Source organism: Corvus hawaiiensis, chromosome Z (genome assembly GCF_020740725.1).
Source record: "Corvus hawaiiensis isolate bCorHaw1 chromosome Z, bCorHaw1.pri.cur, whole genome shotgun sequence".
Lineage (NCBI taxonomy): Eukaryota > Metazoa > Chordata > Aves > Passeriformes > Corvidae > Corvus > Corvus hawaiiensis.
The window spans coordinates 79,415,813-79,432,627 of NC_063255.1; the positions used below are offsets into that span (position 1 = coordinate 79,415,813).

General features: G+C 56.0%; 2 protein-coding genes across 3 annotated transcripts; one reads left to right on the top strand and one right to left on the bottom strand.

Moving 5' to 3' along the window:
- The first annotated feature begins 114 nt into the window (after positions 1-114).
- On the top strand, positions 115-6,778 carry ZBTB5 (zinc finger and BTB domain containing 5). The gene is made up of 2 exons (XM_048291807.1): positions 115-223; positions 1,898-6,778. The coding sequence occupies exon 2, from the start codon at positions 1,902-1,904 to the stop codon at positions 3,924-3,926; it is 2,025 nt and encodes a 674-aa protein (XP_048147764.1). The 5' UTR covers positions 115-223; positions 1,898-1,901; the 3' UTR covers positions 3,927-6,778.
- Positions 6,779-9,242: 2,464 nt separating this feature from the next.
- GRHPR (glyoxylate and hydroxypyruvate reductase) lies at positions 9,243-14,447 on the bottom strand. 2 transcript variants are annotated; one of them, XM_048291809.1, is made up of 9 exons: positions 14,223-14,447; positions 13,442-13,572; positions 13,287-13,359; positions 12,736-12,852; positions 12,494-12,582; positions 11,740-11,844; positions 11,038-11,173; positions 10,556-10,686; positions 9,243-9,467 (listed from the first exon to the last, which is right to left on the bottom strand). In XM_048291809.1, exons 1-9 carry the CDS (start codon positions 14,285-14,287, stop codon positions 9,346-9,348), a joined length of 969 nt encoding a protein of 322 aa, XP_048147766.1. In that variant the 5' UTR covers positions 14,288-14,447; the 3' UTR covers positions 9,243-9,345. The 2 variants fall into 2 exon arrangements, with proteins under 2 accessions (XP_048147766.1, XP_048147765.1); XM_048291808.1 differs by lacking the exon at positions 10,556-10,686 and having other exon boundaries at positions 14,223-14,384.
- Between the last annotated feature and the right edge of the window lie 2,368 nt (positions 14,448-16,815).

Genomic DNA, 16,815 nt, shown 5'->3' on the forward strand with positions numbered 1-16,815 from the left:
CTGCCGCCGCGTCTAACTAACGAGGGCGCCGATTGGCTGGCAGCCTGGCCCGCGCCTGCAGCGGCCGGAAGTGACGTACACGCGCAGCGCGGCGGGGCGGGGCGGGCGGGGCCGGAGCGGCGGGAGCGGGGCCGGGGCCGATCCCAATCCCAATCCCAGTCCCAGTCCCTGTCCCTGTCCCCATCCTGATCCTCGCACGGCCCTTCCCGCACGGACACCGCAGGTGAGCGGGGCGGGGGGGCGGCGGCGAGGCAGAGGCCAGTGACCCCAGCGTCGGGGCGGGACCAGGGCTCTCCGGACTCCCCTTTATGTCCCTTGTGTGGCACAAAACGGAGCCTCTGGGTGTGTCTTTACCGGTGCTGATGCAGCGCTGGGATGCAGGTGCTTCTCTGGGAGGGGCACAAATCTTGGGTGTTCCAGCTGATGCGTAAAGGAAGAAAAAACAGGGGAAAAAAGGCACTGTCTTGAGAAGAGCACCTTCCAGCAGGAGACCCCTAGTTATCCAACAGGCAGTTAATGTGCTGGAGTTTTCAAAGGCTTTAAATTACTTAATTTTCTCCGTGCTGAGTATTTCAGGTGATAACCATTGAATGATCTCCCTGTCCTGACTCCGTCCAAGGACACACGGTGGTCTCTAACAGGATGTCTTGGGATATCCTGTGCAGGGTGACGAGCTTGCCAGCAAAGACAGTCATGATTAGGAAAGAAAAAGCAGCAAACACGTCCATGTTTGAGGAGGAACTTTCTGAGTCAGCAGACTTACATTTGATGCCTTCTCAAAAGTACAATTCTATCCATGTGACCTTTTATTTCAGCTGCTTTTTGGTCTTGTGTCCACTGATGCTGTCGTGCTACTGTTGGAACATAAACGTGAGCACAGGAACTTATGTGTGTGTGTGCCTTGCACATGCAGCCTTTCTGCTCACCAAATCTTACACTTTGTTGTTTTTTTCATGAAGAACAGTCAAGATATCGCTGAAGGTCGCCTGTGTAGCCTTGAAATGAATCAACCAAGATATGAGTCATGCTCAGTTAATGAAAATTTAAGAGGAAACCACCGCTGGCTCTTGTCTACTTGTCTTGTTGAGCAGTGCATCGTTTTGTCAACAGCGCCGGTGTTTCTGTGGAAGGTTTCCCAGTTGTGTGAGCAGTGTATCAAAGGGGGCACCAGGCTATTACAATCAGATTTTTTCACAAACCAGGACAAAATGTTTTACCAGCGGGTGTGAGTGACTTGCATTATCCAGTTTCCAGCACAGCTGCCTGCGAGGTGGCTGGTGCGGAGGTCAGCTCTGTGACAGAACCTGGATTTTTACTCCTTTTCCTTGTCCTCCAGACTGTTGCCTTTGATCCTGTGCCCATGTGTTATTGTTTGTCTGTCTTTCAGCTGTCACTTTTCCTCTTCACAGCCAGCGTCACTGCAGCCCTACTAGGACTTCAGCCATAGAATCACACAGTGATTTGGGTCTGAAGGGCACCTTGTCTTCTTCCACTCCCTGCCATGGGCTGGGACACTTTCCACTATCCCAGGCTGCTCCAAGCCCTGTCCAGCCTGGCCTTGAATGCTTCCAGGGCATCCACAGCTTCTCTGAGCAACCTGTGCCAGGGCCTCACCACCCTAACAGGGAAGAATTTTTTCCTTGTATCCCATCTTCTGCTAGCCTCTTTCAATTTGAGCCCACTCTCCCTTCTCCTTCACTGCAGACTCTCAGAAATAGTCTTGCCCCACCTTTAGTGTAGACCCCTTCAGAGCTGGAAGGCCACAGTTAGGTCACCCTAAAGCTGCCTTTTCTCCAGGCTGAATAATCCCAGTTCACTCACCCCTTCCTCACAGCAGAGCTGCTCCATCCCTCTGATCAACTTGGTGGCCCATATTGTGGTTTCTTCTGTTTTGCAGGATCATGGATTTTCCAGGACACTTTGAACAAGTCTTCCAGCAGCTCAACTACCAGAGACTCCATGGGCAGCTGTGCGACTGCGTCATCGTGGTGGGAAACAGGCACTTCAAAGCGCACCGCTCCGTGCTGGCCGCCTGCAGCACGCACTTCCGAGCGCTCTTCACCGTGGCCGAGGGGGACCAGACCATGAACATGATCCAGCTGGACAGCGAGGTGGTGACGGCGGAGGCCTTTGCCGCGCTCATAGACATGATGTACACATCCACGCTCATGCTGGGGGAGAGCAATGTGATGGACGTGCTGTTGGCCGCGTCCCACCTGCACCTCAACTCTGTGGTGAAGGCCTGCAAGCACTACCTGACAACCCGGACGCTGCCGCTGTCCCCGCCGAGCGAGCGCGCACAGGAGCAGAGCGCGCGCCTGCAGCGCTCCTTCATGCTGCAGCAGCTGGGGCTCAGCATCGTCAGCTCGGCGCTGGGCTCCTCGCAGGGCGCTGAAGAGCCGCCCGGCGCCATGGGCTCCTCCATGCGGAGCAGCCTGGAGCAGCGCGCCACCTTCCCCATCCGCCGCCTCCACAAGCGGAAGCAGTCCTCCGAGGACCGTGCCCGCCAGCGCATCCGGCCTGCCATGGACGAGCCCGTGTCGGATGTGGCTGCAGAGAGCGGGCAGCCCGTCGTCCACTCGCGTGAAGATTTCTTCTCTCCGGACTCGCTGAAGATTGTGGACAACTCCAAGGCTGACACGGTTGCTGATAACCAGGAGGACAACACGATCATGTTTGACCAGTCCTTTGGTGCTCAGGAGGATGCTCAAGTGCCCAGCCAGTCAGACAACGGCGGGGGAAACATTTCCCAGATGTCCATGGCGTCACAGACCACACAAGTGGAAACCAGCTTTGACCAGGAGGCTGCTGCTGAGAAGAGCAATTTCCCATGTGAAAATCCAGAGGTCAGCCTGAATGAGAAGGAGCACATGAGGGTGGTGGTGAAGTCTGAGCCCCTGAGCTCCCCAGAGCCTCAGGATGAGGTGAGCGATGTCACCTCCCAGGCAGAGGGCAGTGAGTCTGTGGAGGTGGAAGGAGGAGTGGTGAGCGCAGAGAAGATAGAGTTGAGTCCCGAGAGCAGCGACCGCAGCTTCTCCGACCCTCAGTCCAGTACCGACAGGGTGGGAGACATCCACATTATGGAGGTGTCCAACAACCTGGAACACAAGTCTTCTTTCAGCATTTCAAATTTTTTGAACAAAAGTAGAGGAGGTGGCTTTGGTGCCAGCCAAAACAACGATGACAACATTCCCAACACCACCAGCGACTGCAGGATGGACAGTGACGCCTCTTACCTGATGAGCCCGGAGTCGGGGCCCGCCAGTGGCCACTCATCTGCTGCCGTTTCCCACGTCGAGAACCCGTTCAGTGAGCCCACGGACTCGCACTTCGTGAGGCCCATGCAGGATGTGATGGGTCTGCCGTGCGTGCAGACCTCCGGGTACCGAGCAGCGGAGCAGTTCGGCATGGATTTCCCACGCTCAGGCCTGGGCTTGCACTCGCTGTCTCGGGCCATGATGGGCTCAGTGAGAGGTGGAGCTGGTGGCTTTCCTGGCTACCGCCGCATTGCCCCCAAAATGCCCGTGGTGACCTCTGTGCGGGGCTCGCAGCTGCAGGAGAGCTCGTCCGGGTCCCAGCTGATGATGAACGGGAGCACTTCCTTTGAGAGCGGGCACCTGTCGCAGCCTGGCCCGCCGCAGCTGACCAGGGCGTCTGCGGATGTCCTGTCCAAGTGCAAGAAGGCTCTGTCAGAGCACAACGTGCTGGTGGTGGAGGGTGCACGCAAGTACGCCTGCAAGATCTGCTGCAAGACCTTCCTGACGCTCACGGACTGCAAGAAGCACATCCGTGTGCACACGGGGGAGAAGCCCTACGCCTGCCTCAAGTGTGGCAAGCGCTTCAGCCAGTCCAGCCACCTCTACAAACACTCTAAGACCACCTGCCTTAGGTGGCAGAGCAGCAACCTGCCCAGCAGTTTGCTGTAACCTGCTGCCCCGGGCCTGGAGGAGCCTCGCTGCCGGCGGGCTGGCGGACACCGGCGTGCCACGGTGCCACACACAAAGTCTTGGCTCTGCCATTGGGGATATCCGGTACCTACCTCGCAGGGTGTCGCCGCCGGGAGCCGTGCGGCGGGGATGGGGATGTGACCCCCACAGCGAAGCAGCCCCTTTGCAGGGCAGAGGGGTGACAGCATGGGGGTCTCCTGAAATAGCACGTTTTGAGAACAAGAAACTGACGTGCAAATTTCTTTTTCTTTTTCTCTAAAGCATTTTGTAACAGTGAAAGCATTTAAATAATTACTGTAACATGAGTTGCTGCATTATGTTAGGACAGTAGTGCAGACCACTTACCTTTAAAAGAGAAAAAAACAGCTTTGGCTGCACCCGTCTGACATAATGCTTTAAAATACGCTACTTATAACAATAGTTCTAGGATTATGAATGTATGTTTGGCTGTTTTGTAGTAAAGGACACTGTGTAATCAAGGTGCTTAAATTAAATCCCAGACAAGTAACTTTTGGACTGCCAGGTGTACATATAACTTTAATACAGCAAGATCTGGATGTTTGGCTGTTTTTTTTTTTTCTGTAGAAACAAGTATTAAGTGGTAAGTGAAGTACTGTCTCTTGTTTGTGCTATTCCTAGCAGTATTTTAACCAGTTTGTATCTCCTATGTTACAATTCTATATATGCAGAAGTTTGAACAGAGCTTGTCTTTGTTGTTTTGAAGGAGAGGTAATTTGTGATGGCTTTTTTTGCCATGTAAGACAGTATCTTGCTGTTCCCAGTTGCCCACAGTCCATCTGGTCCCTGTTACAGTGTGAGCACGATGTCTTTTTCTCTTATCTGCAGGCTTTACTTTCCTGCCCTGCGCACTTAGTGACTTCCCTTCGCAGCTGTGGATCTGTCCTGAGATCAAATTGCTCCTCAGTCAGGAGCAATCCTTGTTTGCCATATTTCACAGGATCAGAGTATGCTGAGTTGGAAGGGAGCCATGAGGATCATTGTGTCCAGCTCCTGGCCTTGCAGAGGATACCCCAACAATCCCATCCTGTGCCTGAGAGCGATGTGCAAACACTTCTTTACTTCAGGCAGGCTGGGGGTTGTGACCCCATCCCTCGGGAGCTTGTTCAGTGCCAGACCACCCTCTGGGTGAAAAACCTTTTCCTGATATCCAACCTAAACTTCCCCTGACTCAGCTCCAGCGGTTTTCTCAAGTTCTGTCACTGGTCATGAGAGTGAAGAGATGTGTAGCTGCCCTTCTGCTGCCCCTCAGGAGGATGTTGAAGACCCCAGTGAGGTCTGACCTCAGTCTCCTCCAGGCTGAGCAAACCAAGTGCCCTCAGCTACTTCTTGTAAGACTTCCTCTCTAGACCCCTCACCATCCTCATGGCCTCCTTTGGACATTCTCTAACAGCTTAATGTCTTTTACATGATTGCTCCCAGCTCTTGAGGTGAGGCCGCCCCAGTGCAGAGCAGAGCGGGACAATCCCCTCCCTCACCTGGCTGGTGACGTGATGGGCCTTCCTGGCTGCCAGGTCACTGCTGGCTCATACTCTGTAAAATGTCGTTGTCAAATCCAGGCCTTCCACTTAAAGTAGTGTCATGAAAGTACTTTTCCCCATACATTTAAAAAAAAGGTAATGTAAATTTAATTTTAAAAAATGGCACTGTACACGCATAGCAGAAATTTGACGTTCTCCATGTGAGTCATGTAAATCTCATTTCCTCTTCTTTAATGCCACTCTAAGTTAACACTGCCTGCAGTCTCCTTTCTTCCTTGTCAGAGGTGCACATGACCTGGTGCTCAGCATTCTTAGGTTTTAAAGTAAAATTTCCGAGCACTTCTGCTGATGATAAATGCTGTTCAGCCAAGCAGGGGCTGGGTCAGGGCTGCAGAGTGTCCTGCTCAGGTGAGGCAGAGGATTCCCTGCACCTGCCCTGTCAACGTGTTGTTTGCACCTTGGCCATCTGAGGAATGCAGAAACACAGGAGATGGTTGGATTAATTCCTTTAAAATGTTAATATTTTGTTATAGGGTTTACTTAGTGATCATATTTCTGGCTCTTTTTTTTTTAAGCATTAAAATAACATTTTTTTTTAAAGCAGTGCGATATGCTGTGTTGTGTTTGAAATAATTTCAGTATTGGGGACTAACAGCATTGAGCTGCATAAACACTCTCCCAGACATCAATAAAATGCAGTATTTTGTACTTTAATATTTCCTTGTGTTGCTCTATTAGGTAACACTGTTTCATCTTCATTGCATTTACAGTGTTTTGCTTTTTAAAAACAAGGCTTGGTGTTTCATTTTCTGTTTCCTGTAGCATTCCTAAATCCAAATTTGTTGAATTGTTACAATGTTTGGGAATAAAGCATCTCTTTGAGCAAGGAGACTAATTAGCAACTAATATGAGCAGAAAACACTAAACTGGACTTTTCAACTGTTTTTATAAAAATTTTAATCTGGAATATCAGTGCAGGAGGACTTCTGTATTCTTTCAGTGAGAAAAAGTTTGTCTGGAGCGTTTTTGGAAGCAGCAGCTTTAAATTCCATTAGCAATTGATGTGCAGAAGGGCAGTTGCAGGCCCGGAGCCTGCAGCTGCCTCGCGGCTTTCCGAGTCTTCCTGAATGAAGCAATAAATTCCTGGGAATAGCCTAAATACATATCTGGGACCTGAGCTGCCCGCTCTGCATGAAGGGTGTCTCACCCCACAGCCTGGAGAGCTTATGCCACTGAATTCCGCTTAGAATTGAACTTTGCAGGTGGGATCTTGCATGGAGGTGTTGGGGTGTCTGTTCCAAAACACCTGGAAATAAACCCTACGTTTTTGTGTTGCTGTGTCTGCCTGGCTTCACTGTTTGGTGCTCTTCACACCAGCCTGTACAGAAATACTTGTGATTGCAAAAGTGATCGTAAAAACCTGACCTTGGTAATAATTATGTCCTTTGTTAGAACTTACTTTTGTTAATGAAATAATACCTACACAGCACCTGTAACATTCATGATCCATGGTCACTGCTGCTCTCTGAATTCCTCGTGGGAAGATGTCGCAGGTGCAGGAGGTGCTTGTCTTGAAGGAGTTCTGAGATGGACACCTGAGTCCAGTGCTCCAGTCCCTGCAGCAGCTGGTTCATCAGCTCATGTCTATTTCTTGATGTACCCAGGGAATCTGACACAGCTGCTCAGACACCGGGTCGTTCTCAGTCACTGTCACCATCAGGGATCACAGTAACCTCTTGGATGCTCAGTCAGCATCCCTCAGCATCACAGTAGCTTCACCAACAGCAGAATCTTCAGTGTCAACACTAAGAAGTCTTGGAGACTAGTGAGATCCCCCACTGGACTCATGCCCTGAGTGTTCATAGCAAAGTCAATCCTGATTTCCACTGGGTCGTTCAGAAACTCCCCAGCCAGTTGGGATGCCCAGAGCACACTCCCTTCCTCCCCACCACCACAGCCACAAGTCTTTCCTGCTCAGTCCAGATTACAAACCTCCAGAACTATTTCTGACAGGTCAGCACAAGGCAATCAACCGTGCTCCTGAATCAGAACTTACTGACAAATGCATCAGAATCCCACCCAGGTGTGATGCAGGGCAACGTCCAACAGCCATTGCTGCTATCAGAGAGTGCTTCATTTAGCATCCAAGAAATTCCAGCAGAGCCCAGCACAAGGGACACTTGCTGTGGGACAGGAAGAGGCACACAGAGTGTGCTGGGTGAACTGTAACTCCGGTCACAGGCTTTGTGCTGCGTTCTGGCTCCCTCCCCACACCGGGATTGTGCTGCCAGCTGCTCACTCTGGGACACTTCCCTCCTGCCCATTGCAACCTCCTTGCTCCTTCCCTTCTGCTGCTGTCCCCAAAAAGCACCGGTTCCCTGTCTGTCCCCTGCCAGGGTTAAGGCACTGGGGAGAAGGCACGAGTGGCTGTGAGGCAATGGGGCTTGTCCTGGGGTGAAGGGATGGGAAAACCTGTACAAACCCACCTCAGCGGGGTGGATCAGCCACTGGCATCACTGTTCAACCTGGACATGCCAAAGGGACTCCTGTGTGGGCCCAGACACCATGGAGCAGTGCGCTGGGACTGGGAGGAAGAGGAGGGAGGAGGAGGATAGCCGATAGAGAGCCACTGCTCAAAAGGAACCTGAGTCCAGGCATGCTCTTCAGCATGTTCCCTGGCGTGAGGCCTGGGAGCACTCGGAGCTGGAAGGAGGCTGGTTTAAGACTGGTGAGAGTGACCTCCACATCACACTGTGGGGACACCTGTGGGGTGGCTGGGGTGGGTGGCACTGCATGGCTGTGACCGGTCTGTGACAGGGCTGTCTGTCTGCCACACAGTCACAGATGGTGGGAGGGCACATGGGGAGGGGCCAGGCAAGGCCAGTGCGCACCGCTGGGGGCAGATCCACCCCCGTCCCGCAGGATGGGCCAGCTGGACCCCAGGCTCGTCAAAGCTGTGGCTGCCCAAGCCCTGGAAGTGCCCAAGGCCAGGCTGGATGGGACTTGGAGCAACCTGGGAGAATGGAAGGTGTCCCTGCCCCTGGCACGTGGGGTGGAATGAGATGATCCTTAAGGTGCCTTCCAACCCAACCCATTCCATGATTCTGTGATCAACGGCACAGAGAGATGGGCTCCAGGCTCCAGCCCCCATTTACAGAAGTGGAACAGTGGCTGCAGGATCCATAAGTCCCCAAAGCCCTTGAGATGTGCCCATCAGGCCTCGCCTGGCACCTGGAGGCTTGGGTCCCGCTCAGGGTCTCCTCTGCATCAACACAGCTCACTGCCATCTGAGAAAAATGAGGGCAGCTGCAGCCAGAACCTACGAAGGGGTAGCAGAACCTTCCAGTGAATTCCAGCTTGCCATCCACTTCGGAGCCGTGCCTGGAATAGGTTATGGATACAAAAGGCAGAGGTGGAGGTTCCTGGGGAGCTGCACAAGCCTGTTTTGTGCTTTTCTTTAGACACCTCAAGCAGAGGATCATGCAGTGGCACTGATTCCATAGGACCATTTAATGTGTGGGCTGGCAGCAGCTCCTGTGGCAGCAGCAGCCTGCATGGACAAAGCTGTCACCTCTCCTCCCTTCCTGGCTACAAGCCCAGGTAAGGCACTCCTGGCCTCTCACTCTGCCCAGGAGCCAGGTTTTGAGGACAGATGCTGCTGCAGCAGCTCCTTTACAGTGGTTCCAGCATGGCAAGCATTCCCCAAACCAGGGCCAACCCCTCTCCCCGGCCTGCTGGCACCTGCAGTGTGCTCACCACATGCCCTGTTCTCAAATAACATGAGCAGACACATTCGCTGCTGCTCTTTAATGGCTCCTCCTCAGGCTGAGGGGAGGGGGCACAGGCTGGCCCTCGACACGGCATCTGTCCCACCGCGCTGCTGGAGCAGGGTCAGGCCATCACAGCTTGAGCTCGTGGGGCATGGGCTCCCCTCGCAGCCCGGCCAGCAGGTTGTTGGCTGCCAGCACTGCCATGGTGCTCCTTGTGGCGTAGGTAGCGCTCCCGATGTGCGGCAGGATCACTGCAGGGGCAAGGGAGAGACACTGCTCACCTCTCGCACCCCCAGCAGTCCCTTCCAGGGCTGTCAGAGGTACAGGATCTGTGTAGATGTTATTTGTGTATCAATAAATATGTAATATGACTGTTAAAAGTAATGTATTCAATAAATACACGTGCATGAATTATGTCCTGCCAGGTCTTGTTTCAGAGCTCCCAAATCTCCAAGTCCTGCAAATATTTCCAGAAAGTCTCTACTTTTATCACTCCTCACACTGTCCACTTTGAGAGCCAATGCAAACCATTAAGAAGTGAGTTTTAGCAAAAAGATAAAAGAACAGCTACAGGTTTGTATATCAGAAAGAGACACTCAGTCACGGGCAATTCCAAATTTTCATGGCTGTCCCTATGGTTTCTTTGTGGAACATACTTTTCCTACTCTGGAAAACACCCACTCCCTGGAGGGAGCACATCCTGCGAGATACCAGCCAAGCAAACTCCTTCCTAGCCATCCTTCCTCACCTGCATCACCCTCCTCCAGAGAAGACAAGTCTCAATCCTGGATCTGCACCTCCCCACCTGCCCAATGTCCCACCTTCCCAAAGCCTGGAACTGTCCAGGTAACAGGCTGCCAGCCTAGCAGTGCTCTCAAGACCAAGACTCCTCCAGGCAAACTCAGCAGCCCACTTTTAGCCAGTGGGAAACTTTTCTAGCACAGTATGTGCCCAGAAGCCCACAGAATACCAGAGCTGGGCAGGGCCTGAGCTGGGAATTGGTTTCTCATTCATGCACCTGCTGATATCGGATCCTCCGTGAATTTCACATATCCAATGAAGAGCTATCACAAAGGTACTAAAACTGAGCTTATCTCAATGGCTTTCTGGAAAATTAAAACAGTTCCCACACTTGTTTGACATCATGTTGAGGAGTGTTTAGCCCACAGCAGCTCCCTGCATTGTAAAGTAGCCCACCTACACAAACCTGACCTGCCTGTCCTTCTGTGCACTGGCACCAGCGCACAAATGGGGACCAGAGGTCCCTGTCACACCTCTCACTGGGCCCCCAAAGCAGCACCTGCTGGGGGAGGGGTCTGACCACCCCCCGGACACTTACCGCAGTTCTTGAGGGAGAGCAGGCGGTGGTCAGTAGGCAGCGGCTCTGGTGTCGTGACGTCCAGGCCAGCGGCTGCAATCTGGCCATTGGCCAACGCATCGTACAGGTCCTCCTGGTTCACCACAGCCCCCCTGGCAAACGTGACTGGTGTCACTGCTGGGGGTCCCGCAGTCTCCCAGGGGTACAGGGTCCCCAGGGCTGCCTAAGCAGAGGTCAGACCCTCTCTGGATGTGCCGGAACCTCCCAGCACAGTGAGCTGCTCCTGCTCCAGCTGCCCACGGTGGGGGGAAGAGCTGGGTGCTCCCTGAATATTTATCTTGCCTTTGGCTCAGTCCCAAGGGGCCTTGGACAAATGTTCCCTGCAGCTGCAGCCATGAAGGCTGTATGCGCTGTCTGGACTCACAGCCCAGCAGATCCCCCGACACTCACAGCCTGGAAGGGCGACAGCCGCTCTCCCAGGCACGGGACTGGGCTGCCAGTACCTGCTTGTGTTGATGAACACAGAAGTCTTCTTCATCCTGCTGAAGAAGTCCTTGTTGCACATCCCCTGGGTGGCTGGTGTCAGGGCACAAGTCACCACCACAAAGTCTGACTCCTCGGCCAGCCTGGTGAGCGGGACTGAGAGAAGAAACAGAAACATCCCACTGCAGCCAACACCTTCCCTCAGCAAAACTCCAGGGGCAGCTGCAGTCCTCCTGTCCTGCCAGCAGGACACCTTGGTACTCATCCCGTGGGGACAGTCCACAAGACCCTCCCCTCCTCCTAGGAGCAGCTGTTACATTTTGCCCTTGTTCACTTTCTTGCGGAAATGAAACTGACAGAAAATCACCAACGCCTGGACACAGGGAAGGGGAACCATGGCAGGATCAATTGCAGCCTACAGGTCTCACAGTGGTCTGATGAACCCCTGCATGTCCAGCCTTTGCTTGGCTCAGAGGAGGCAGGGTCCTCCCTGTCACCCCCCACTGCCTTGTGGGGCATGTCTGGGACACGGCATTTCCTCTCCTGCTGCCCCCTCACACTGGGTACGCCCAGGAGCCCCCCAGATCCCCCAGCTTGTGCTGTCCCTCCACTGGCCCACCCTGCAGGTGACAACCCTGAGAGCAACACGTCCCTGGAGCCGTCCCAGCCATGGTGCTCTGTGACTGACGACCGACACTGCCCCGCCCTGGTGCTGTCCTTACCGAACTCAGCCCCAAACTCCGCAGCACTCTCTGGTTTCGGGCCACTGCCGGTGTACAGAAACTTCCTGACCCCAAATGGCTTCAGGCGCCGGGCAACTGCCTGTCCTAGGAGTGAGGGAGAAGGGTGTTGGGCTGCTGTGACTCCACGACATGTTGGAGGACCAGCACCCAAAGCCACTGAAGGGCTGCTGCAGTGGGATCATTCCTTCCTGGCTGCTCCCAGCCCAGACTGTGAGGGGGGGGGGGGTGGAGATGTTGTGCTTTGGAAAGGGGCCCATGGACACTGAACCCTTGACTGCCCTTGGGAGCAAACTGGGGAGCAAGGACAGGAATGGCTGCCTGCTGGCAAAGTCCATAGCTGGATGGTGCTGAGTGTCGCGTGGACTTTGCCACTGCATTTGTTTAACTGCAGGCCTGCAGGAGGTACAGGTTGCTGCAGGGATTGGAGGTGGTGGAAGCACATAAGCACTTGAGGCTTTAAGGCTGAGGCACCAGTACAGCAGCTGGGAAAGGCTCTGCACAGCTCCCCTCGCTGTGCTCATGGAGTTTAACCAGGTGAGCACCAAGACACCACCTTGGCTGAGTCACAGAGTCCCAGAGCAGTCTGGGTTGGAAAAGACTGCAAACACCATCTCATTCCAACCCTCCCACCTCCAGCAGGAACACCTTCCAGTAGCCCTGGTTGAAGGTGAGGCTCCAAACCCATCCTGCCACTGCTGGAGACACAGAAACCTGCTCTCTGAACTGCACTTACCTATCCTGCCCAGCCCGATGATGCCCACTGTGCTGTCGGACAGGCCATATCCACACATCCATAGGGGCTTCCACGTTGTCCAGCCACCACTGGCAGAGAGAGTGGGACAGGAACAGGTGTCATGGAAAGCTGTTCAGAGCCCAGCCCAGGTGCTCGGTGTGAGCTGCATGAAGCCCTGGCCTCGGCCCCTTGTCACCAGCCCATGTGGCACAGCTCTGGGGCCACCCACAGTGGGCACTCACCTCTTCACCTGCTCTGCTGCCTCTGGCAGATGGCGGCACACGGACAGCAGCAAGGCCACAGACAGCTCTGCGGTGGCGTCGGTCAGCACGTCGGGGGTGTACCCCACGCGGATCCCCCTGCCAGGCCAGACGGGGCTCTGGGGCAGCCTCGGGGTGCTCCCCGGCATCTGCAGGCTGGCTGCCAGCACTATGCCTGTCCCAGGTATCCAGGGACATCCTTTCGGCTTTCAGCCCTCCTGCCACACCCTTTCCCCAGGTTGTCCTTGCCTCACCCCAGTACTCAAATGCTCCTCCAGCCCTGGCAGGGTTGGGGTGACCCCAGCCATGATCCAGCCGTAGGGGGGTGCAGGTAGCTGACCCTGTCCAGCCCCACGCTCTGTGAAAGCCCACCTGCCAAAAGGGACTAGCGGGATGTGGGGTGTGTTGGGGAAGGGGTGCAGAAGTAGGGAGAGGGTATGAAACATGGGGGGGGTCAGAGCAGGCGGAAGGTTGGAGCAGGAGGTGTCAGAGGTGGCGGGGGACAGAGCAGGGGAGGAGAGGGGCAGCATTACCGCTTCTTGATCTCGTCCAGGGCAAGGTGGTCGAAGCCCACGGACAAAGTGCTGATGACCTTCAGGTCGGGCCCTGTAAGACACGATCGGCGCTGCCGTGCCTGTCCCGGGGGCCCAGGGGAGGGGGGTGGGGAAGAAGGGGGTCCCGCACGCACCGGCCGCGTCCAGCACCTCGCGGTCGATGCGGTCGGAGAGGAGGCAGAGCAGCCCGCGGGTCCCCGCCACGCCCGCCAGCAGCTCGGCCCGCGGCACCGGCTCCTCCGAGTCCCACTGCTGCACGCGGAACCTGCGGCGGCACCGCGCCGTCACCAGGACCGGCACCGGGACCGGGACCAGCACCGGCACCGGGACCGGCACAGGGACCCGCACCGGAACCCGCACCGGCACCGGGACCCGCACCGGGACCCGCACCGGAACCCGCACCGGCACCGGGACCCGCACCGGGACCGGCACCGGGACCCGCACCAGGACCAGCACCGGGACCAGCACCGGGACCGGCACCGGGACCGGGACCCGCACCGGCACCGGCACCGGGACCAGCACCGGGACCCGCACTGGTGCTGCTACCGAACGGCAGCGGGACCCGCACCGGGACCGGGACCCGCACCGGCACCGGGACCGGCACAGGGACCCGCACCGGCACCGGGACCCGCACCGGGACCAGCACCGGGACCGGCACCGGGACCGGCACAGGGACCCGCACCGGGACCGGCACCGGGACCCGCACCGGGACCAGCACCGGGACCGGCACCGGGACCCGCACCGGGACCGGGACCCGAACTGGCGCTGCTACCGAACGGCAGCGGGACCCGCACCGGGGCCGGCACCGGAACCCGCACCGGAACCCGCACCACCACCGGCACCGGAACCCGAACCAGCACTGCCACCGACCGGCACCGGGACCCGCACCGGGACTTGCGGCGGCCCCGCGCTCACCCGCTCGCCTGCGTCAGCACCCGCAGCCCTTCGGCCGGGATCCGCCGCGTCACGAACACCGACATGGCCGCTCGGACCGCCGGGCCCCACCGCGCCCCCGCCACCGCCCGGGACAGCCGGGACAGACCGGGACGGGACAGCCGGGACAGAGCGGGACACCTGGGACAGACCGCGACAGACCAGCAGAGCCCGGAACAGCCCGGAGCAGTCCGCCCACCGCACCGCGGAGCCCCGCCCCGCCCCGGCCCCGCGGGGTCGCGCACGGAGCTGTGGTCGTCCCTGCACCGGAAAATGAGGCTCGGGGGGACCTTGTGGCTCTGCACAAGTCCCTGACAGGAGGGGGCAGCCGGGGGGGTCGGGCTCTGCTCCCAGGGAACAGGGACAGGAGGAGAGGGAACGGCCTCAGGCTGGGCCAGGGGAGGCTCAGGGTGGACAGCAGCAGGAATTTCCCTATGGAAAGGGTGCTCAGGCCTTGGCAGGGGCTGCCCAGGGAGGTTTGGAGTGCCCATCCCTGGAGGTGTCCAAGGAAGGGCTGGAGGTGGCACTCGGTGCTCCGGGCTGAGGACAGGGTGAGGATCAGTGGTGTCAGAGTTCTTTTCCAGCCTAATGGATTCAGTGCTGTGCTATCCGCATGCATGCACACACACCCGTGCACGCACTCTTACACACACACACACACACACACACACACACACACACACCTGTGTGCGTAAGTACACACCTGCATATATGAGTGTGTACACACGTCGGGTGCTGTTTTGGCATGAATTCCCCCACACAGCCTCTGGTGGCAGCTTTGGGGTGTCCCAGAGGCTACAGATGGGTCAACTGCTGCCTCTCACTATGCTGAACAGAATCTGCTCATTAATTAACCCAGATTTAAATTGTCTGGAGACCTGATTCGTACACGTTCTGTGACTGCAGGTACAGGGCAGGGAACCCAAGGGAACTCCATAGTTAACACACCCATGTTGCCTCTTGGAATGAGCACAGAGACAGACAGGTAAAGACAACACATTTGTGGGCAGAGGGAACATGGAGTTGGAAGTATATATACCAGAATATTGCTCCATGTGGGATTTGTTCTGCTGCTCTGGATGGGATTTCCCTTTATCATGATGTACCATCAGCAGGCTGTCAGATTATGCCAGCAGAATTGGTTTTATTTTTTAATAATTGCTTGAAAGTTTATTTTATGCTGCTGAGCTGGGTATCATCCGAGCCGACACCTTATCTCCCTCCCTGATCAGGTAGGGATTAGTGTCGGGAGTACCTGCTCTCCAGTGTGACACCTCCAGGCTCGTCCTGCTGGGGTTTTCCAATTCCTGCTTCCCAGTCCCAGTGGATGTGGTGGAGTCACTCCCTCAGACACTTCAGCAACCTCCAAGCTGTGGGCCAGTGCCCCCAGTGGCACAAGGGAGATGGAGACCCCCAGAGGGGGTTTATTTACAAAACAAAGTGTGCAATTCTGGCCACAGCATGATTTTATCACTTAAAAGCACCTGTAAACCATCTCCTTCACCGTGGCTTCAGCCCCCAGCCCTTCAGTCCCTCTGAAGGTGAGGTCATGATTCTGTGCTCCTGCACTGCATCTCTCAGGGGCCCTTGGCAGCAGAGCCACAGGGTCCCCCTGGCTCTGGACAACCACCCCTTGTTTCCCTTTTTGGTGTTTTCTGGATAAAACCCACACACATATGTAAATGCCTAATTCCATTTGCACCTTGTGATTTGTTCCAGGCAGACCTGACCGTTCCAGCTCCGAGAAACTGAAATTCTTTCAAAGAGAGCTGGAAGGGAGGGAGAGGAATGGGTAATGGGACACCCATTACCCTCCCACACCTCTCCACCACCCAGGTGTGGCTGCCACACCCCTACACTCTCTTTCCCCCTCTTGCTGCCAAGTGGGAAGGACACCGGCAGAGTTGGGAATGCCACCCTCTCTGGTACAGCTGGAGTTTGACTGATGTCAGGGTGGGACAGAAAAAACCACCAGCTTTCCCTCTATGAAGGGCAACACCAGCCACCCCAGGAAGAGATGGCAGCTCTCCAGAGGATATGGGAGTGTGGAGGTGTGACAGCCCCTTGCAAAAAGCCAGAGAATGGTTTGGTCTCTGCCCAGCCATCCCATCCCATCCCATCCCATCCCATCCCATCCCATCCCATCCCATCCCATCCCATCCCATCCCATCCCATCCCATCCCATCCCATCCCATCCCATCCCATTCCATCCCACTTTAACCCATGCTATCGCACCCTGTCCCACCCACCCTGGGTTTTGAGGAGGAGCTGTGGCTCTCTAGGGTGTGCAGTGATGGAGGCTGATTTCCTGGGGATCTATGCAGACTGGATGGGAGAAGCCCTCAGGACTGGTGATGGGACCAAATCCGGCCGGACTCATGCCCGCAGTCTGTCGTCCCCTTCCCAGTGCCTGTTTGCTGGGATCCACCCGGTTAATCGGTAATCTGCTCGGGGGCAGGACTGCACTCCCATTCCAGAATGTGCTGTGGGTTCCCAGGGACAAAGCTGTGTGCGAGCAGTGGTGCTGGGGAGGGGGAGCTGGGGACCAGCAGGGCCGTGCCAGTGGCTCCATGTG

What these genes read in the sequence shown, in the direction of transcription:
- ZBTB5 (XM_048291807.1), top strand. Translation starts at nt 1,902, where the DNA reads ATGGATTTTCCAGGACACTTTGAACAAGTCTTCCAGCAGCTCAACTAC.
- GRHPR (XM_048291809.1), bottom strand. Translation starts at nt 14,287, where the DNA reads ATGTCGGTGTTCGTGACGCGGCGGATCCCGGCCGAAGGGCTGCGGGTG. An exon ending in CTGGACGAGATCAAGAAGCG is followed by an intron (nt 12,853 to 13,286) that starts GTAATGCTGCCC and finishes CTGGCCTGGCAG; the next exon opens with GGGGATCCGCGTGGGGTACA. An exon ending in CATCGGGCTGGGCAGGATAG is followed by an intron (nt 11,845 to 12,493) that starts GTAAGTGCAGTT and finishes CCTCACTCCTAG; the next exon opens with GACAGGCAGTTGCCCGGCGC.